The sequence below is a fragment of the Motacilla alba genome, chromosome 14 (genome assembly GCF_015832195.1).
Source record: "Motacilla alba alba isolate MOTALB_02 chromosome 14, Motacilla_alba_V1.0_pri, whole genome shotgun sequence".
In the NCBI taxonomy this organism is placed as follows: Eukaryota; Metazoa; Chordata; class Aves; order Passeriformes; family Motacillidae; genus Motacilla; species Motacilla alba.
In genome coordinates, this window is record NC_052029.1 from 1896744 (window position 1) to 1917924 (window position 21181).

Here is a 21181-nt window from a genome sequence, read left to right on the forward strand (position 1 = left end):
CCAGTGCCCTCTGGGGACATGCCTCCCAGTACAGCCCCAGTGCCCTCTGGGGACATCCCAGTGCCTCCCAGAGTCTCCCAGTACAGCCCCAGTGCCCTCTGGGGACATCCCAGTGCCTCCCAGCACTTCCTGGTGACATCCGAGGGAGGAGACTGGAGTCAGAGCTGGATCGCCGGGGTTTATTGGGAGCGAGGATGCCCCCGGACGGGACCGGCCCTAGAGCCCGTAGATGTTGTCCCTGTCCCTGCTGTCCCAGGCCACCAGCTCGTCCCGCTGGAACCAGAAGCCGATCTCCCGCCGGGCCGTCTCCACGGAGTCGCTGGCATGGACCACGTTCCTGCGAGGGGACAGGGATGGGGACCTCGCCACGGCCCTGGGGTCCCGCCCCCGCGGCCCTACCTGGTGACGTGCACGCTGAGGTCCCCGCGGATTGTCCCCACGGCGCTGCTGTCCCCAACCATGGCCCGCGTGCACCGCACCACGTCGTAGCCCTCCCACACCTGCGGGACAGGGACAGATGAGTCCCCCGCGCCCCCGCGTCCCCCGGGACCCCCGGGCTGTCCCCTCACCATGGCCACCACCGGCCCCGAGGTCATGTAGGCGACGAGCGCGGGGTAGAAGGGCTTCAGCCGCAGCTGCTCGTAGTGCTGCTCCACGAGCCTCCGGTCCGCCTGGGGCAGCGGCGGTGACAGTGACACCCGGGCAGTGTCCCCCGGCCACCCCCGCTCCCGCCTCCGGAGCGGCGTCCCCGCGGGCCCGGCTACCTGGAGCAGCTTCAGGGCCACCAGCTTGAAGCCGCGGCGCTCGAAGCGCTGGATGATGTCCCCGAGCAGCCGCCGCTGCAGCGCGTCCGGCTTGGCCACCAGCAGCGTCCTCTCCTGCAGCGCCGCGGGGGCTGCGCGGGGCCACTGTCACCACCGCGGGACACGGGACCCCACCGGACACCGCCACGGTGCCAGCAGGGCCCCGAGCTGTCCCCGCCGCACCACGGCGTGTACTCGGCGCCGAGGCTGCCGATGGGAACCCGCCCCCATCGCTGTCCCCATCCGTGTCCCCATCGCTGTCCCCATCCCTGCTTCCATCGCTGTCCCCATCCCATCCCGGGGCGTGTCCCCTGGTCAAGCTGTGCCTCTCAGGCTGCTGGGGTCCCAGGGGATGTGTCACAAAGCCCTGATGGGTGTTGGGGACATGTCTGTGGCCAGGAAAGAGCCTTTAAGCCAGCCATGCCTGTGCCGTGTCCCTGTGCTGGGGACTGTCCCCTGCCTGGCGCCAGGGCCTTCGCCCCGCCCGGTGACAGCGCTCCGTTGCTGGAGGGGAAAATCGGTGACCGAGGGACGGCAGGGTCCGGTCCCACTGCCACCCGTGGGACGGCAGGGTCCGGTCCCACCGCCACCCGTGGGACGGCAGGGTCTCACCCCGCCGCTGGCCCTGCCGCGGCTGCGCCGCCGGAGGGGACAGAAGCCCCAGGGGACAGTACATCCCGTCCGCTGGAGGAACAGAGGGGACAGGAAGGAGGGAAGGGAGAGGGAGAGAGGAGGAAGGGAGAGGACACTTCACTGCCAGTCCCGGGCTGCGGGGACCTGTCCCGGGCTGCGGGGCCGGGTGGCCCCGGTGCTGGCGGGGACAGAGCCGGACGAACCGAGCCCGTGAGCTCACCCGGGCGCTGCTGAGCACGGCTCGGCTCTGCCAGGGTCCTGCCCTGTCCCTGTCCCTGTCCCCAGCACCGGGGTCTCCCCAGCACCGCCCTGGGAACGCTGAACCCCTTGGGACCTTTAGGGAGCGCCAGCTCCGGCCTCTGCCCCATCCCGGCCCGCGGGGCTGGGGACAGCAGAGCCGGGCACCGACTCCCCGCACAAAGGGGTGACAGGAGCCCGCGAGCCGCCACCCGCCCGGCACGGAGGCACCGGGGACACTGCGAGAGGATGGGGCACCGAGGGGACAGGGTGGGAACAGGAGCTCTGCGGGGCAGCACAAGCAGGGGAGTGGGGACAGGACAGGGATGAGGAAAGGGTCCCATGGGGCAGGACAGGGATGAGGAAAGGGTCCCATGGGGCAGGACAGGGATGAGGAAAGGGTCCCATGGGGCAGGACAGGGAAGGGGCTGAAGGCCCCCAGGGATGGGGAGCGGGTCCTCTGGAGCAGGGGTGGGGACAAGGCCCCCAGCGGCAGGATGAGGGTGGGGACAGGGTGCCCGGGGCAGGACAGGGACGGGGCCGTGTCTCACCGGAGCCGTAGCAGCGGGGGCCCGGGGGGCGCTCAGGCCCGGCTGCCCCCTCGGGAGGCTCCGGGCCAGGCAACGCCCCAGGGAGCCCATGGCGGCCCCGGCGGGTGGGAGCCGGGCTCGATCGGTCTGCGGAGGCTTTAAGGGCCCGGGGACGGGTCAGGATTCCGTCCCTCCCCTTAAAAGCTGCCGCGCCTGCTCGGGCCATCCCGGGACGGAGCATCCTCCCCATCCAGAGCATTCCAGCACGGAGCATCCTGACACGGAACGTCCCGGTTTGGAAGCCCAAGCCCTGCCAGGGTGGGAGCACAGCCCACCCCCACCCCGAGGGGAGCCAGACCCTGCCAGGACCCAAACCTGCCTCGTGCTTTGCCCTCGATTCAGCAGGCAGGGAGAGGCCGGGTCAGCCCATGCCAGGCTGAGCTGGGCAGCGTCCCCCTGAGGGGCACAGACCTGCCCTGGACACAGCAGCTGCTGGGGAAGGGCTGCAAGAACCTGGGGGCAGAGGAAGTGCCCAGGTGGGAGCCCTTTGATCATTTCTCCAAGGCCCATTCCAGACCCCAGTTTGGGAAATCACTCTGTACTGGGCTTCCCTGCACTCGCACACCTCACGGGAGAGCAGCCTGACGGGTTCATGGAAAAGCCTGGCTGCTTGGGGCCTGGCTCCCAACTCTGTGCTGATTTGATGGACTGAGGAGGATCCTGAAAAAACAAGTGAGGGCTGGGCTTGATGCCACTGTCCCTGTTACCACCCTGCCTTCCCAAGGCACAGGGAGTGGGGGGACAGAACCTCTGCCACAGCCTGGGGGGCTCTGGGGACCTGCTGTGCTCAGCACCGTGGCACACACCCCAGTGGCTGCCCACGGGCAAATGGATTCAACAGGCTGTGGAAAAGAGACTTTTCTGGCCCCAAACAAGGGGCTGGGGGAAGGTCCCTCTGCAGGGTGTGCCAGGCTAGGGGGAACGGGACAGAAGGGTGGCAAAGGGGAAAGAGGTTTTAGGACAAGGGGTGACAGACTGGAGGCTGGGCTTCGGCCACCTGGCAGCTGCTGGCATTGACGAAAGGAAAATCTTCTACTTTCACCCTGTGTGAAGCCAAGAAGGAAGCACACGAGCCTGGAGATCTGTGCTGGGATGAAATCCCTTCAGCCCCAAAGGGAGCCACAGCCAGGAAGGGGTGGAGGAGATGGCTGCCAGCTTCCCGTGCCCTCCAGTGCAGCCCAGGGCAGGGCGGAGCTGCTGAGGGTGCCCAGGAGGAGCTCAGGAGCGGGGCCAGGCTGCAGGGCTCTGCACTGGGTGTTCCTGCACCGTTACAGCAGCAACAACAAGGACTCAGTCTCATGTGGAGACAGGGGCACTCCAAGTGCTGTTCCAGGCGTGGCTGGCAGGGAGTCAGGATGGCTGGGCACAACCATCATCCCCTTCCTCCCCTCTTCCTTCACCCCTCTGGAGGCATCTCAGCCCTCACCTGCATGGCCTGGAGCAGGAGAGGCACATCCTGGGCATCTGGGCTCTGCTCCAGGGCAGGGAGCCCGAACATCCAGCTGGAGATGCCTGGATGCAGGGATGGCACAGATCATCCAAAGAGCATCCACCATCTCCCCATGACAAACAGGCACAGGGAAGGGGCTTGTCCAAAAACCGAAACACAGGAACCATGGAGGAAGTGATGCCACACTCCAGCTCACCCCTGACCCCTCCCAGCTGTCCAGGTGCAGCACAGCACAGCCACATCTCCAAACATTCCCAGGAGAACATCTCCAGGAGTGCTCCCTTCCCAGAGCCTGGTGCTGCTCCTGCACTGCAGCTGCCCACTTAACCACAGGGAATTAAGACTGATTCCACAGAATCATGGAGTGGTTTGGGCTGGAAGGGACCTCAAAGCTCATCCCAGCCCATGCCATGGGCAGAGACACCTTCCACTGTCCCAGGCTGCTCCAAGCCCTGTCCAGCCTGGACTTGGGCACTGCCAGGGATGCAGGGGCAGCCACAGCTGCTCTGGGCACCCTGTGCCAGGGCCTCAGCACCCTGCCAGGGAACAATTCCTTCCCAGTATCCCATCCATCCCTGCCCTCATTCAGCCTAAGGCCATTTCCCCTTGTCCTGTCACTCCATGCCTTTGTGAGAAGTTCCTCTCAAATCTAATCTATTAAATATGAAAATTAGGACTGATTTAATACCACTTCCTGACCAGAGACCTCAGGGAAAAGAAATCACTCCCAGGCGCATGAACAGAGATCCACAGGCCCTACACAATCTGCTCCTGCCTGCCTGGTGTCTGGGATTTTACCAGACAGAAGCCATCCCTGGGTCAACTGGGCAGAGGGTGAACTGGGCTCCAGGCTCCCTGGGAACGGGGGATTTCTTCCTGCAGGCACTTCATGATTGATTCAGACACGTGTGCTGGAGGGAACGCATGGATCACCACAACACGCGACAGAAAACACAGGAGGAGAACAATGAGCAGACAACAGAAGAAGCCATCCCTGATCCACGCCTTCCAGGAGCTGCTGGACTTTTTGGGATCCTTACTGGCTGCTCCTCATTCCTGATCCTGGGAAAAGCTGTGGATCACTGCAAAATGACCTAGAGGGAAACTAACCCAACCCCAAGTTATTTAGAACAACAAAGTAAGCACTTTATTCCCATTAAGCATGTTGTTTTAGTATCACAATGGAATGATGAGAAAACGTTTAAAAAAAACCCCAAAAAAAGTCTCTAAATCCCCGCCAACATCGGGGAGGTTTTCAAGGCAATTTAAAAACAAAGGGAGTGACAGAAGTGCCAAACCAGTCCCAACGTCAGGAGACTCCTCCTCCGAGAGCTGGGCGGGGCAGGAAGGTGGAATGACACGAAGGTACGAATGTCTGAAGTGGTCTTTGGCGCTTCTGCCTCGTGTTTGATACGGACATGATCTCTCCAGACACCTCCAGATGCAACAAAGTGCTACAGGAGCAGAGGGAAAGCCCCGGGAGAGGGATTTCCCGACAGTCGGGATGCCCCGGGGTGGGCGTTAAGACACATCCTGCCGGCTCCAGCTGCGGCCTCGGGCTGGGCAGGGGAACTCAGGGGAAGCGGTGGAGCGCGGTGAATCCAGGGCGCGGCCCCGGCCCGGGAGGAGAGGGGGCGGCGGCGAACCGGGACACGGGGCTGTGCCCCGGCAGTCCAGTGCAGTCACTATAACTTCACAGTCCCCGGGGGCAGGCTGTCGTTGCACAGTCTGTAATAGCGCAGGTCGTTCACCAGCCTGTGCACGTTCTGTGTGAACGAGGGCAGGTCCTGCAAGGGAGAGAACAAAAACTGCTGGGAATGGACTCACGACGGCCAGCAGAGAGGCACGGACAGGGGCAGGCACCCAGCGGGTGTTCACACGTGAACAGATCCACCCCGACTCAGGCTGAGCCCAGGGAACTGCAGGTTCGGGGGCAGAGATGGTTCAGAGCTGACTGCAGGGATCCAGGCTCTGCTCCATCTCAGCTTCTCACTGTGCAGGGAGGCCCCAGAGGAATGGTCATGGAATCATGGAATGGTCTGGGTTGGGAAGGGCCTTAAAACTCATCCAGTGCCACCCCTGCCATGGCAGGGACACCTCTCCCTATCCCAGGTAGCTCCAAGCCCCATCCATCCTGCCCTTGGGCACTGCCAGGGATCCAGGGGCAGCCCCAGCTGCTCTGGGCACCCTGTGCCAGGGCCTGCCACCCTGCCAGGGAACAATTCCTAATTCCCAATATCCCATCCAGCCCTGCCCTCTGGCAGTGGAAGCCATTCCCTGTGTCCTGTCCCTCCATCCCTTTGTCCCCAGTCCCTCTGCAGCTCTCCTGGAGCCCCTTTAGGCCCTGGCAGGGGCTCTGAGATCTCCCTGGATCCGTTTCTCCCCCAGCTCTCCCAGCCTGGCTCCATGGCCAGATTCAGCACTAATTCCTCGCTGCCCTCCTGCCAAGGCTCCTGGGTGTCACACACTCCCTAACAAGGGCCAGTATTCCTGAAGAACAGTCACCTTCCGGAGCCAAGCAATTCCCTCAGGGCTCCATTCCTACCCTTACCCTTGGTGTCAAATTCCCACCCCTCCCTCAGGACAGGGAGCACTCAGTGGACAACCCTCAGTAAATGGAAGCCAGAACCTGCTGCTCTGCCATGATATTCCACACGTTTCCTCCCCACACACAAGGGGTTTGCAGGGATTGTGAGCCTTTGCAGGTACTCTGCTGTCCTCACTGTAACCCTCAAACATCTGGCCAGCAGCTGGAGCAAGATTTAGGCAAGGACTGAGCGTCCCACTGGGGAACACATCAGCCTACCCCAGTGAAACCTTCTGCCAGGAAACACCTTCCCTGACTCCCACAGCACCCTGCAGCCTGAGGGGTGATGGCAGCTCTGCCACCTGCACGGAGAGCTCCTTGGCTGGGCACTGCTGAGCACGGAAGTGCAGGGAGCAAAAGGCACCGCCTGCGGAGATTCCCAGCGTGTTCTGGGGTGCATCCTGGCAACACCGCAAGGCTGCGGGCCCTCCTCACCCTGTCCATTTTGAAGTTCCTCCCCAGCACGTTCTTCTGGTTGGAGTCCACGCCGTCGCAGCTGGCCAGGAACTCGGGCAGGAAGGCGGAGTAGAAGCCATCGAAGTCCACCGAGGCCATGTTGTAGGTGGCGATGCCGATCTCCTCCTGCAGCAGGTCGTGGGACTTGTGCACCAGCACCTGCAGCAGCACGTTCACAAACTGGAACAGCATCGTGGTCCTGAAGATCTTCTGCACAGGGAGAGGGACACAGGGTTAGGGGACTTCATTCCTGCCACAGGAGGACAAATCCAGCAAGGACAGAGGAGCCACAGCTTCAGTGGCATCTGCACACTCTGGTGAGCACTGAGATGATTTTCTAGGCCAAGCCAGATCAAAAATGGCCAAAATAAGCTCAATTAGTATCAGTTTGAGAGTAAATGTTGAATTTGGCCACACTTACCTCATGGTTTGGGGCTTCAGAGAGACATCAGAGCCCCTGCCAGGGCCTAAAGGGGCTCCAGGAGAGCTGCAGAGGGACTGGGGACAAGGGATGGAGGGACAGGACACAGGGAATGGCTTCCACTGCCAGAGGGCAGGGCTGGATGGGATATTGGGAATTAGGAATTGTTCCCTGGCAGGGTGGGCAGGCCCTGGCACAGGGTGCCCAGAGCAGCTGGGGCTGCCCCTGGATCCCTGGCAGTGTCAAAGGCCAGACTGGACAGGGCTTGGAGCTACCTGGGACAGTGGAAGGTGTCCCTGCCCATGGCAGGAGGTTAGAAATAAATCATCTTTACAGTCTCACCCAGCCCAAACCATTCCATGATTGGATGCTCTAACCCAAGATTTAAGCATTGGCAAAGCCACCAGCATCAAGTCCCACTCCAATTCCAGCCAGGTGCTCCCTGCACAGTGCTCTTGGGAGCCAGGGAATGTGGCCAGAGGCCTGAAGTCTGCCCAGGCCCCTGTGAACACAAAGGGCTGCCCTTCAGGTGTGACCACAGATGAGGAACTGCAAGCTCTGCTTTCCCAGGCTGACCAGATTCCCTGGATTCCAGATTTAATCCCCCAAGGCAGCAGCGAAGGGTGGGTTACAGGGCCTGGAAGATGGGTCCATGGAGATGGAGACTCCCAGTGGCAGTGACCTGGGAACAGCAGACACCTGCAGCTGCCCAGGTGGGGATGCTGGAGGCACTCACTGTGCCACCGAGGGTCCCAACTGCTGCTTCCCCAGACACACCTCACTGTCACTGGGTGCTCTCTGCTTTCCCTGCTGTCGGAGCAGGAAACACATCCAGGCTTTGTCTGACTGGAGCTGGGATCCCTCCCATTCCCAGCTCCCAGTATCAGGGGGTGGTAACTCCATTCCAGGCACCCAAAGGCCGTGGCACAGAGCCCCCAAATCCTGACTTGGATTTCCAAGCTAGTTTAAAAGCAGTCCCAGGACAGCTCCCACCTCTTCCCATGCCCAGAGAGCACAGGCTCAGGCAGGACCCACCTTGTGGTACAGCTTCTGCTTGGTGTTCAGTGTCTCCAGGTAGAAGAGGTTCTGCTTGAACAGGTGAATGTCAGGCTGCAGGAAAGACTGACCGAACGCCTGGGAACAAAGCACAGGGGGAGGAAGGGCATGGAGAGCACCACAAGCATCAGAGCTGCCAGCCAAAACAGCATTTTCACCCTGACCCCAGGACAAACCCCCCTGGCAGCCTTGGTGCAGCAAGCTCACAAGAGACAGGCAGTTGTTCAGATCACCTGTGCTGCCAGCAGGTCCATGGGGATGACATTTTGGTGGGAACACGGGCATTTCCCTGCAGAGCAGGCTGAGCTGGCTCTGCTGGGAACAGGCAGGCCAAGCTGGCACTGGAGAGTGCCAGGGATGCTGAGCTCAGCTCCCTGGGCAGCCAGGCTGCTCAGGAAGGGTAGGGCTGCTCCTCACTAAGGCACCACTGCACGGGGGAACAGACCAGGACACAGCCCAGGGCGGGCTCTCAGTCTCAGCCAGGAGCCCAAGCAGATGTCACTGCCCTGATTCAGGATTTGGAGATGGGTCCTGGGAGTCTGTGCAGTGAAGAGCCCAGAACAAAACCTGCTGGAGCCTGAGCTGGCCTGGCAGGGCTGCACAGTGTGTGATCAAACATCTTTTCCACCCTGAACACCTCCAAAACACTGTACAGGAGATGAAGGGGGTGAGGTCAGCTCTCTACGGGGACAGGCAGCAGGATTTTAACAGCTCCTCTTCAAGGCACTGTGAACAGAAGACTTTATTCTCCCACATGACCCATTTATTGTCAAATGGACAAAAATGACCCAGATCCCATCAAGACTGAGCCAGTTCTGCCTTAGATCTCAGGTGGAAATCAGCATGCAAACTATTAATATCCCCCACACAAAGCCCTGGCTGGGGGAACACTTACAGAGCATTAAATGGGAGTTTTGCATCAGAGCAAGAAGAGCCAAGGAGCAAAACAAGCAGTGCAGTATTGTCACCCAGCCTGAACTGAGATTATTACATAAATATCTTCCAGAATGAGGCATTCTAGAGAGGTTGGAAGAGTTACACAGCTACAGGTGAAAGAGATGCTTGGACAGCCTTGCACAGGAACCAGCCTGGGCTTCAGTGACACCAAAAGGTGGCAGGAGAAGGGAAGGCCAGAGAGAAACACGGCCCAGTTTATGTCAGTGCAAGAGCTCCCTCTCCACACGTGCACCACAGAGGACCCAGCTTCTCCAGGCACTCCACCAGGGGGAAACTCCCAAAGTCCTCCCACCTCCATACTAAGGTGATCTAGGAATTGCAAGGGAACTCATCTGTCCAGCTCTGACTGAAGCAACACATGGAATACAGCCTGTTAGTGTCAAAAATTCCAATATCCCAACCTGAGAAGATTGGAGCTGGCTCTGTGCACATTCTGTCCCTGCCTTCCAGGGCCTGAAGGGGCTCCAGGAGAGCTGCAGAGGGACTGGGGACAAGGGATGGAGGGACAGGACACAGGGAATGGCTCCCACTGCCAGAGGGCAGGGATGGGATGGGATATTGGGAAGGAATTGTTCCCTGGGAGGGTGGGCAGGCCCTGGCACAGGGTGCCCAGAGCAGCTGGGGCTGCCCCTGGATCCCTGGCAGTGCCCAAGGGCAGGATGGATGGGGCTTGGAGCAGCCTGGGACAGTGGAAGGTGTCCCTGCCATGGCAGGGGGTGGAATGGGAAGGGCTTTAAGGTCCCTTCAATCCAAACCACTCCATAATTCTCTGTTCCCCAGGGCAAAGCCTGTCAGGTGTTACCCCACTGAACCTTCCCCACCAGGGCTTGTGGTACAGCACTCAACAAGTCCACGGAAAGCAAAAGACACTCAGGAAAACTTCCCAGCCCTGGCAGCTCTCCCCAGTGCCAATCACAACACTCAGAATTAAATGGGTCAGTGGCAGTAATGTGTTTTCATTGCAGGATGAGGCTTGCAAAGAAATAAACATTCATTCCTCATGTCCACATGGATCTGTGCCTTGTGAGCTCAGCAGCTGGGTCACTCCTCAGCAGCTTTTATTCTCAGCAGTTTGTGGAGGCAAAACCTCACTCAGGCTCATCTAAACCCACCACCCACACGTGGGACACTCACAAGAACAAAGACATTGAGGGGCAGGAGGGTGTCCAGGGAGGGGAACAGAGCTGGGAAGGGCCAGGAGCACCAGGAGGAGCTGAGGGAGCTGGGAAGGGGCTCAGCCTGGAGAGAAGGAGGCTCAGGGGGAACCTTGTGGCTCTGCACAACTCCTGACAGGAGGGGACAGCCAAGGGGGGTCGGGCTCTGCTCCAGGGAACAGGGACAGGACAAGGGGAAACGGCCCCAAGCTGTGCTAGGGGAGGTTCAGGTTGGATATTGGGAAAATTCCTTCATGGAAGGGTGGTCAGGCACTGGCACAGCTGCCCAGGGCAGTGGTGGAGTCACCATCCCTGCAGGGATTTAAAAGCCATGTGGATGTGCCCCCTGGGGACATGCTTAATGGTGGCCTTGGCAGTGGTGGGGGAATGACTGGACTCAGTCTCAGAGGGCTTTTCCAACCTTGATGATTGTGTGATTCCATGTTTAGTGCTCCCCTGCAGGACAGGTTCTGGCAGTGGTGGGAAAGGTGAGTTACCTGCATGATGGCACTGAACTGGGCTTCATTCTCCATCTGCTCCTCTGCCACTCCCCTCTGGACACTGGCCAGCACACTGGATTTGAAGAAGTACCTCCAGTTGTGGTGCAGCACCCGGAAGAGCAGCTCAAACAGCTCTGCCTTCACATCAGGGGATGAGCGCTGCCAGGAGAGGGGACAGAGCTCAGGGCAGGCTCCTCTGCTGGGATCCCACCCCACCCCTGGGTCCCACCCACCCAGTGCTTCACAGCCAAGCATCAAAGCACTTCTAAGGGAGCACCAGAGCCAGCAGCTGTAGGATCATGCTGAAAACACATCCCTGACTCTGACTTGTACCTCCTGCTTTGACCACCTCCCTGATTTTAGTGTTTCTTGAAATCCCTGACAAAATCCTCCACCCACCCTGCTTCCAATCCCATTGACTGCTCCCCCACAGGGTGTTTTCCCTCCACACTTGCAGCTCCAGGAAATTCAAAGCTTCACTGCTGCCACTGATACCTTGGGGTTTAAGTTTTTCTGCTCTGCTTTGCCGTGCAGTTTTTATTTTTATATTAAGTGTTACTGGGATCTTTTCACAGGGTGGTGAAGATAAAACAATTCTACTCTAGATGGAGACTCAAAGACAATTTCTTCAAACTTCAGGCCCAAAGCATAAACAATGTGAAAAGAGGAGGGTGGGCAAGCAAGCAAGGAGGATGAAACTTCATCATTTGAAGCTACTAATTGGACAGCTGGCTCCTGTATGCAAAGGGACTAAAACTTATAAAAATGTAAGATCTTGTGACCAAGCTCTTTTGCTTCCATCTTGGAGCCTCCCAGGCAGAGCCACGACTGTGGAAGATGGGTCCATGGAGATGGAGACTCCCAGTGGCAGTGACCTGGGAACAGCAGACACCTGCAGCTGCCCAGGTGGGGATGCTGGAGGCACTCACTGTGCCACCGAGGGTCCCAACTGCTGCTTCCCCAGACACACCTCACTGTCACTGGGTGCTCTCTGCTTTCCCTGCTGTCGGAGCAGGGAACACATCCAGGCTTTGTCCGACTGGAGCTGGGATCCCTCCCATTCCCAGCTCCCAGTATCAGGGGGGTGGTAACTCCATTCCAAGCACCCAAAGGCCGTGGCACAGAGCCCCCAAATCCTGACTTGGATTTCCAAGGTAGTTTAAAAGCAGTCCCAGGACAGCTCCCACCTCTTCCCATGCCCAGAGAGCACAGGCTCAGGCAGGACCTGAGCTTTGGTACTGCCAATAAACACCCACTTTATTCCTCTTAATTCCATCTAGCCTCTGTTCCAGCTCCTTAAGGCATCACCACCCCATCCCCCCAGCAATGCCTTCCCTCCCCTGCCCTGCCCTGGGAGCCAGATACCTCTGCAATGATGGGATACACCTGCTCCATGCACAGGGAGATCACACTGGGCAGGAAGGGCTTGAACACCTGGCCTGGCTCCTGCACCACCACCTGCAGGATCTTCAGGAACTTCTCCACCACCCGGCAGCCCGTGCTGCCCTCGTGGAGGATGCTCTCTGCCAGCTGCTCCCTGGGATACAAACAGGCATTAGGAACATTCCCAGGGATCCAAAGGCTCACCTGGTTTACTGGAAAACAGGAGACGCCTCTGAAATTCTCCATCAATACTGGCCAAGTACATGAAGGCACAGAAGGGAGGGAGGTTGTGACTGAGGGTTGACAGACACCCGTCCCCAACAAAAGGTGAGTGAGGGGACGCTCTCAGACCTTGGGCAGGAGCTAAGAGGGAATGTGAGAGTCCAGTTCAACACCCCACACAGCCAAAAAGTCTGTGGGAGAGCTGGGATTGCACAATGGCAACTATGACTGATGGGCATGCACTGAGTCTCTCCAGACTTGGAAGTGTTTTCCCCAGATTCAGCCCTGGGATGTGACAAAAGTTTGGCCACAAAGGCTGGAAACAGCCCACTTTAGGGACAGGGACCAGCTGGCTGAGCAGCTCCGCAGATAAACCATCCTGAGGGGTAAGAAAGAAGTGACCAGGCAGTACCTGGTAAACATGTTCAGGAAGGTCTGTATGATCTGCTCAGTGAAAGGCACTCCCATCTGCACCCTGAGGCCTTGGAACAGGGTGAGGAAGAAGCTCAGCATCTCATCTGTCACATCTAAGAGAGGAGGAAAGCAACAAGAACATGTTAAGGAAACATCTAAATTAAGGAAACATCAATAAGTCTTTTATGTTTAAGTCTGAAGTTTGCTCCTCCTGTTCAGGGAATCCCATTTACTCTTGGGAATTTACCAACAGGTTTGTCTGAGAAACTGAAACCATCAGCGGGTTCCTACAGGGCTTCAAGACTGTTCATCCCTTTCCAAAACCTGCCAGGGATGACCAGCACAGGCAGCACCCAACCCCTCAGAACAACCAAACTGCTGCCAGCAAGGCCTCAGTGTGCTTAGAGCGCTGGGACAAAGCTCAGGGGCAGCTCCAGGCCTATCTCCAGTGCTCACTGCTCACACAGGGTTAACAGGAAACACCAGGAAATCCAAAACATCCACAGAGCTTGGGGTGTAGGAGACAGAATCCAGCTCGGTTTTTTGGCAGGAACTGAGAAGATCCTTGTATCTTCAGAAGGGAGCACGTGGTGGTGCAGTGGGCTGGCCAGCACCCAGCTGATCCTTCACTCACCACAGTAAAGACTGGATAACCAGGATAACCAGGCTGGAGCTGCTCAACTCCTCCCTCATCACACAGCCTTTGACAGCCAATCCATTGCAATTGATGAGGCTGCCAGCCTGTTCTGAACACAACAGCTCCTTGGAGTCACAGCACCTTTGCTGCTGCCATGGATCCTCTGCATTTCACTGCTTTTGTGTCCCCTCAACCCCCACCACCGAGAAAATCCCACACAGCTCCAAGGGGAACAGGAAGAAGCACCTGATGTGACACAAAATGCAAGCTGCTGGCCAGCAGGCCGCCAAGTGACAGTCCTGGTTCCACCTCAGGGAAAGAAACCCCCAAATCCCACATATCATTTGACCCAATCTGATGACAACTATTCCTCTTAATGGCAAATACAGCCTGAAAGAGTATTTTAAATCTTGTTTTTTTTTGCTCAGAACCAGCTCCTCTTTGAAAGTGTGACAATCCTGCCTGGATCCTGGCTGGCAGGGATGTCCCTTCAGCCCAGCTCTCCCAGCACACCCAGGCACAGCAAACCCACACACTCCACACCCACACCACAGCTCTGTGCTGCTGCTCTGGGTGTCACCAGGAGCTCAGAAAGCTACTCACAGCATGACCCCTGGCCTGAGGTTATACCTGACTGATGAATGAAAGCTGGGAAGAGGGCTAGTGAGACCTGCACGGATTCTTGCAGCGACTGATAACAGATCTGCCGGGACTTGGTGGATTCTCCAGAGACACTTTCTACAATGTCTTCCAGAACGCTCAGTGTCTGGTGGATGATCACTTTGGCTGCAAAACAAGAGGAGTGATGCTTCTTGCATGTGCCAGAACTGCTCACAAGAGGAAGAGAAATTAAGCTCACACACAGAGTAATTAAAACAACTGATGTGCGACACTGCAGATTTCTGAATTATTTCTAAAGTGATCCTCAATGAAAAAAAACCAAAAATCAACCCAAACCAGGCCCAAAGCATATACAGCAGTTTCCCTGCACCCCTGCCAAGAGTTTCCTTGCATTCCTCCTATATAAACAAACACTCTCCAGTACTTCCCAAGGAAGAAATTCTTATTTTCCCCCTTCACTTTTTACAACCATTATCTTTGTTAATGCTGCTTCCAGCCAGTATTTCTAATACTACGTAAGAGGCTGTTCAGTATTCCCAATGCAATCCTTACTATTTAAACTTTTATCCCAACCCTGATCCCACCTTCCTTAGCAAGACAGCACTCTAATGGAAGAGTTTACAGGCAACCTGGGATGACAGTGCCCTGTACAGGGCAGAAAAGCCTCTAAAAACAGAAAGAAAACTCAACCCGCTCCTTCCCCACCCTCCCCATATGCGAAACAGTTTCTCAGCCAAAATAATCACTGTCAAATCAGCTTAATGACACTCGCCAGCACAGCAGGAGTGAGCAGGACACTGGTACTTACTGTCCTCCAGCTGCACCTTCCTCTGGGGCAGGCTGGCCGTGGCCTTGAGCTGGCGGTAGTCGCGGGTGAGGGCGGACACGAGGCTGGCGTGGTTGGTGGAGCGCACAGCCCACTGCTGCTCGCTCTCGGGCAGGTTGGGCCAGGGCAGCAGCAGCACGTTGGACAGGGCCCTGCACACCAGCACCTGGGCCTGGGAGGGACAGCAAGCACAGCCACAGCACGGTTTGGGTGGGAAGAGTGGTGGAATGGCTTGGGTGGGAAGGGAGGGTAAACTCATCGTGTTCTGCCTCTGCTTTGCGCATCTCTGATGTGTGGGGTGAGCTCTGCAGAGCTGCTCGGACGCTGAGGATGGATTGCAGCTCCCAAAACACCCACGCAGGTGGGTATCAACCCTGAGCTCCTGCTACCCACAATGAGAGGTGGGAGCAGAAAGCCAGCCACAAGCGCCCAGACAGCACCAGGTTTGGACTGACAGCGAAACCGTTGAATCGTGGAATGGTTTGGGTTGAAGGGACCTTAAATGTCACAAACTTCCAACCCTCTGCCCCAGGCAGGGACACCTTCCACCAGACCAGGCTGCTCCAAGTCCAGCCTGGCCTTGGACACTTCTAGGGATGGGGCAGCCACAACTTCTCTGGGCGACATTAATCAAAGAGACAAAGTTTTAACTTTTTTCCCCGAGTTAATTTTTGCTAGAGCACAAGCCTGGAGTGAAGTGATATTTTATGGCTGTCCAAGACACCAGCAGTGCTCACTGTTCAACAGCAGAACACGAGCCCAAGTGAAAACTACCAGCCCTGCAAAGACAGTGAGAAGCAAAGCTCCAGGATTTAAGGCCTGAAAGCAGCTCCCAGCCCTGTCAGCCCTTCCCTGCAGCAGTAAATCTCTGGTGTTTATAGAAACAAAGATGATTTTACTTTCATTACTCCTTGTCTGGTTTACATGCTGGGCTTCTGCACTTGTGCAGCACTTTGCCAGCACACAACACAACCATATCCCAGCACTGTGGCTTTTCAGTGCTATAAATGGAATACATTTCTATTATTTACATTGCTTCTGCAATATAAATACTCGAGTTTCACAAAAAACTTTTTGCGTAGGTCAGAATCAATGTGTCTGTACTGTGAAGATGATGCAGGACTGGGGATGGTATCAATAAATGAGAAAAGAATCAGATTTAAGAGGTGCAATTGTGTTTCTTCCTTGTGCTGTTCCTCAAAATAGATCATTAATTACATACAGTATCACTGTAATGTGTGGATATCCACAATATAGAGATGGTTGCTGATTTTTGAGGTTATCCCTCACCACCTGAGGCACATCTTCCCAAGGGCACCTGGTTTCCATGTGGGACAGCTCTGGGCCAACTGACCTTGTCGGGGAGGCGCTGGGCAGAGGTGTCAGTGATCCTGTTGAACACCTTCTGCACGGCTGGGATGCTGATCAGGAACACCGGGCGCACCGTGGTGGCCAGGGACACCAGCAGGTGGCACGCAGAGAGCAGCAGCTTCTCCTGCACCTGAGACAGACAGGGGTGGTCAGGCTGCCCGGTTCCACCAGCACACACAGCCAGGGCCAGCTCACTGAGCTGCCAGGACCTGGGGGTGCAGCCAGGGAGGTCGGGCTCTGCTCCCAGGGAACAGGGACAGGATGAGAGGAAACGGCCTCCAGTGGTCTCAGCCTCCAGGGAAAGTTTAGATTGGATTTTGGGAAAAGCTCTTCATGGAAAGGGTGGTGAGGCAGAGGGTGCTCAAGGCAGTGTGGAGTCCCCATCCCTGGAGGGATTTAAGAGCTGTGTGGATGTGGCATTTTTAGTGGTGGCCTTGGCAGTACTGGAGAAATGGTTGGACTTGATCTTAGACAGCTTTTCCTAAACAATATTATGATTTATTTGTCAATCAGAGCATAGCCGAGTTCCCTTAATACCGTGAGAGAGAGAGACAGAGAGAGAGAGAGACTTCCCTGCTTTCAAGCCATAAAATCATTAGACTGAGTTCAAAAGCCTTTAAGTTACTTATGCTTGTATTAGCCTGACCTGCAGTGCTGTTAGGACACTTCCCATGGCTCTGGGACACAGCCCAGCTCCCAGCCCACCCCCGAGCCCCCAGAGGGGCAGTACCTTGGAGCTGATGAGGGGGGTGATGGCCTCCAGTGCTGTGGACACCAGGGAGATGAACTGCTCGGGGTTCTGCCGGTGCACCTCGCTGTAGAACTGGGCCAGCCAGTGAGCGTAGGCCTGCAGGGCTGCCAGGGACTGGGCGTGCCTGGGGAAAGCAGGGGACACAGTGAGCAGTGTAACAGGACACACGAGTGGTGTTTCAGGCAAATCTGGCAGCAGGGTTTGTAAGAGATCCTTACTCTGTTTTGGTTTTGGTTCTGGACCCGCCAAGGCAAAGGTGCAAATTGATAAAGCCAAGTTATCACCAATTGGTACCTGACTGTAGCCACAGCTGATAATCACACTTCTGCCAGGTGAGGGTTGAGTCAGGGTGTTTCAGTGCCCCCCAAGTGTGGGACAGTGCTGCTTTCTCAGGCAAGCATCAGAAAATGAATCACAGGTTTCTTCAGGGACAGGGAAAAGGGTGAACCCTTGCTGACAGATCATGGGAAACACCTTCCCAATTATTATAAATCAGAAAAACCATTACAACAACATCACCTGCACTAATTTCAGTGCCATTAACTTGGGACTAATAGGAGAAATCCCATTAGCTATACAATGATACGGTGAAATCTGGAGGGGGTCTTCAAGGAGCTGCTGAAGGTGCAATTACAAACCAGAACAAGTGTTCAAACCTTAAATTCTGCTCACAGAGCTCCAGCTGGCAGGGAACAGGTTTGCGTGCATGGCCTCAGCAAGGGAGGGTCCCTAAAAGTCTGTCACAGAGGGAGGTGATCTGTGACCAGCAGCACCAAGATTTCACACTCAATGGCAGTGCCTGGGTGGCAATTGTTTGTCCCAGAAATGGCTTGCACAGCTGCAAGGGTTACGTTTGTCTTGGAAGACAAGGATTTGAAACCCTCAGCTGGGAAAAACCTCTTTTACTTGAGCCACAGATCTGACTTTGGTAGCAAAAAATCCATCAACTGGATTTATAAATAAACTACACGGTACACAGTGGATACATTTCTTTAAAATATCACTGTTGTAACACTTATTTCCTCATTAATTACCCTGCTTTTACAGCCACTGGCACAGGACACAATCCCAGTTTGCTCTCAGAGCTGATTTAAGGGGCATTTTTCCTTCTCAGCACAAACATGTTTTCCCCTAAATGACCTGGGTACTTCCATTAGAGGAAAGACTGGTCCAAAATGCTGGCAGCAGCCTTGACTTTTATCAGCTGAAAAAGGTGCTTTCCTGGGGAGCTGCCAAGAGCTGGAGAGGCTGTTTCCCAGAGGATCTGCCAAGGAGGGGTCTGAGCAGCAGATCCAAGCCTTGCCCACCCCGTGAGTGCCCAGTTTGGTGCAGCCCACACTCACACATCGATGAGGTCAGGTTTCAGCACGGAGGGAACGGCGGTTTCGATGTTGTACAGTTTGATTTGGGATCCATACAACGTCACTTTTACCAACCTGGAGATGCAAACACACATGGCAGTGCAAAGGGATTGTACAAATCTGCTCCAGCACCCGAGCTAGTGCAGCTCTTCCCCAGTCTGGATGGATATTTAGCTAATACACAAATGAGATTTTGACCATTGAGCTTAAAATAATTCAGAGTCCACTGCTTGGGGTAAAATGGAACAAGTCAGATGCTCCTGCACAGAAATGAAAACACAAAACCTGAGTAAAGGCCTGAAATTCTGCCATTTGTAACTATGTGCTAATTAAATATCTTGGAGAGGAAGAATAAAACATCTGCCCCTTCAGCTTTCACAGATCTTTTCATTTAAGAGAAGAATCATGGAAACATTGAGGTTGGAAAAGGCCTTGAAGATCACAAAGTCCAACCATCAAAGGAGGTTCTGGTGATTTAGTTTTGAAAGACACAATTCTAATCAAACTCTGTGTTATTTCATTGCCTCACAAATGCAGATGCTGGAACACAAATCCCTCAATGTTTTCAAGTGACTGAGTTTACCTCATTCCACCCCTGCCATGGCAGGGACACCTTCCACTGTCCCAGGCTGCTCCAAGCCCCGTTCTTGGACACTGCCAGGGATCCAGGGGCAGCCCCAGCTGCTCTGGGCACCCTGTGCCAGGGCCTCTTCACCCTTACAGGGAACAATTCCTTCCCAACATCCCATCCATCCCTGCCCTCTGGCAGTGGGAAGCCATGCCCCCCATCCTGGCACTCCAGGCCCTTGGAAATGGTCTCTCCCCATGACGGCTCCTTTAGCTACTGGAAGGGGTAATCAGGTCACCCCTGAGCTCTTTCTTTTCCAGTCTGAACCAATCCCAATTCTCTCAGCCTGGCTCCAGAGCAGAGGGGCTCCAGCCCTTGGAGCAGCACTGTGGCCTCCTCTGGACTCTCTCCAGCATCTGCACATCCTTTCCTTCCTGTGCTGGGCCCCAGGGCCGGAGGCAGCTCTGAGGTGGGGTCTCACCTGAGCAGAGGGCCAGGGGCAGAACCCCAAGCCACGCTGCTCACACCAGGGGCTCAGCCCAGCACACACTTTACAATTCACATTCTGCCCATCCCACTCCTTACATCTCCATCTCCTCAGGCCAGGGGGAGGCAGAGTGAAGCCCTGTTTGTCCCTGTGCCTGCAGAGTGGCCGTGGCTGTATGTGGGAATTGGAAAGGTAGACATTTTCACAGACTCAAGATGGTTTGATTTACAGCCTTAGAAATCTAGATTGATGTGAAAGCAAGGTACACAGACACTGAACAGAAAAATCATAAACTTATGTTTCTATAGCTGTAAGTAAGAATATTCCTTAAGTAAGTAAGAAACTGTATTAGATAAGATAATGAAAGGTTTTATAGTATAGTAATGTAGTCATGTGATTGTATGGAATAAGCTGAGAGTTTAGATGTTATAATAGAGACACCTTATTGGGCAAAAGCACCCACATTAATAACGTGGATACTGTAGTAGAAAGAAGTGAAGGCGACAGGTCAGAAAAGCTAAACATACTCTGTGACTGTCCCTTGCATTAGAGAGCTCTACACTGTCTGGCAACAAAGATCTTGGGACCATCTTAGACTGTGGCCAACCGCTTGCTGCCTTATAAACCTCAGGGCCTTTGAGATGCTGTTATGTAAGCAACAAGCCCTCCTCAGTCTGATGCTGGTCCCGTCCCCCGCAGCCACAGCCGCACCCACCTCTCCACCACGGTGAGCGCGTCGTTGAACCTGGCGGCGAACACGTCGCCCGTGAAGTACTCGGCCAGGCGGCCCACGGCCTGCAGCAGCGAGCTCAGGTCCCTCAGCGAGCAGTGCAGCCTTCTGCAGTCGTTCTCTGCTGTGATGTTCAGCCTGTGACCTGCAGGGACACCACAGCCCCTCAGCAACACAGCCACAAAGCAGAGCTTCTCTAACAGCTGCCCCCAGAGCTGGAAGCTCCTGCTCGCGCAAGGGGAGAGCCCCGCAGCTCTGTGACTGATCCCTGCAGCAGCTGGGGATGGGAAACCTGGTGACAAAGTGACAGGAAACGCCGAGTTTGTTCTAATTCCATTGTGAAACTAGCTCTGGGTCACAGGCCAGATGGCAGCACTGGCCCAGGCACGGCAGCACTCGAGCTTAGAAAGGAAGCTCAGATCTTCTGACAACGCTTCAAGGGCTGATCAAGATGTCAACAACTATTTCAGCCTTTCACACCTTAATTTCCTTCTGTATGGTGTTAATTCCTCCACAAACAGGAGCCTTTCTTTTTTTCTGCTGCCATCAGAAGCATTCCCTGCTCTGGAGAAGGTGGTTTTCCACATGGAAAAGGTGGTTTTCCACATGGAAAAGGTGGTTTTCCACACTCCCTCTGCCGGCTGCAGTTCCAGTGATCCAGCAGCAGATTTTGGACAGAGAATTTGTGACTTCACTTCTGATGTGAGCTGTGTTGTGCACTCCCATGTTTCTCGGGTACAAGAAACAATCTGCTAATGAGGTTTTCCAGCCCCACACAATCCTCCTGCTGCTGCTCAGGTGTGGACACCTGGGCTCAAACATTCCAGAGCTTCTACTAAAAAAGCAAATATGTTCTGCAACATCACCTTTTGAAGAAAATCATATTTTATTTCCACTGACTGCATCTAATCTCAGATCAAGCTTTCAGCAGCAACCTCTCCATTTTGTGCCATCAATACAAACACA

At 55.6% G+C, this 21181-nt stretch overlaps 2 protein-coding genes across 3 annotated transcripts in view; both read right to left on the minus strand.

Moving 5' to 3' along the window:
* Positions 1–165: 165 nt before the first annotated feature.
* On the minus strand, positions 166–2314 carry LOC119706989 (nucleoside diphosphate kinase, mitochondrial-like). The gene is given in 6 exon segments (XM_038151327.1): positions 166–337; positions 400–500; positions 570–671; positions 765–895; positions 2225–2248; positions 2251–2314. Coding segments are annotated over 6 exon segments (543 nt in total). The 3' UTR covers positions 166–216.
* Positions 2315–4846: 2532 nt separating this feature from the next.
* XPO6 (exportin 6) overlaps positions 4847–21181 on the minus strand; it is a 59009-nt gene continuing 42674 nt past the window's right edge. For both annotated transcript variants that reach the window (XM_038151203.1, XM_038151202.1), the window contains exons 13-24: positions 20201–20360; positions 18413–18505; positions 17049–17193; positions 16302–16448; positions 14930–15119; positions 14131–14286; positions 12862–12976; positions 12210–12381; positions 10842–11003; positions 8213–8311; positions 6736–6966; positions 4847–5500 (exon numbers count right to left, since the gene is read on the minus strand). In XM_038151203.1, the coding sequence (XP_038007131.1) occupies positions 5399–5500; positions 6736–6966; positions 8213–8311; positions 10842–11003; positions 12210–12381; positions 12862–12976; positions 14131–14286; positions 14930–15119; positions 16302–16448; positions 17049–17193; positions 18413–18505; positions 20201–20360 (1772 nt within the window). In that variant the 3' untranslated portion in view covers positions 4847–5398. The remainder of the gene's footprint in view (positions 5501–6735; positions 6967–8212; positions 8312–10841; positions 11004–12209; positions 12382–12861; positions 12977–14130; positions 14287–14929; positions 15120–16301; positions 16449–17048; positions 17194–18412; positions 18506–20200; positions 20361–21181) is intronic.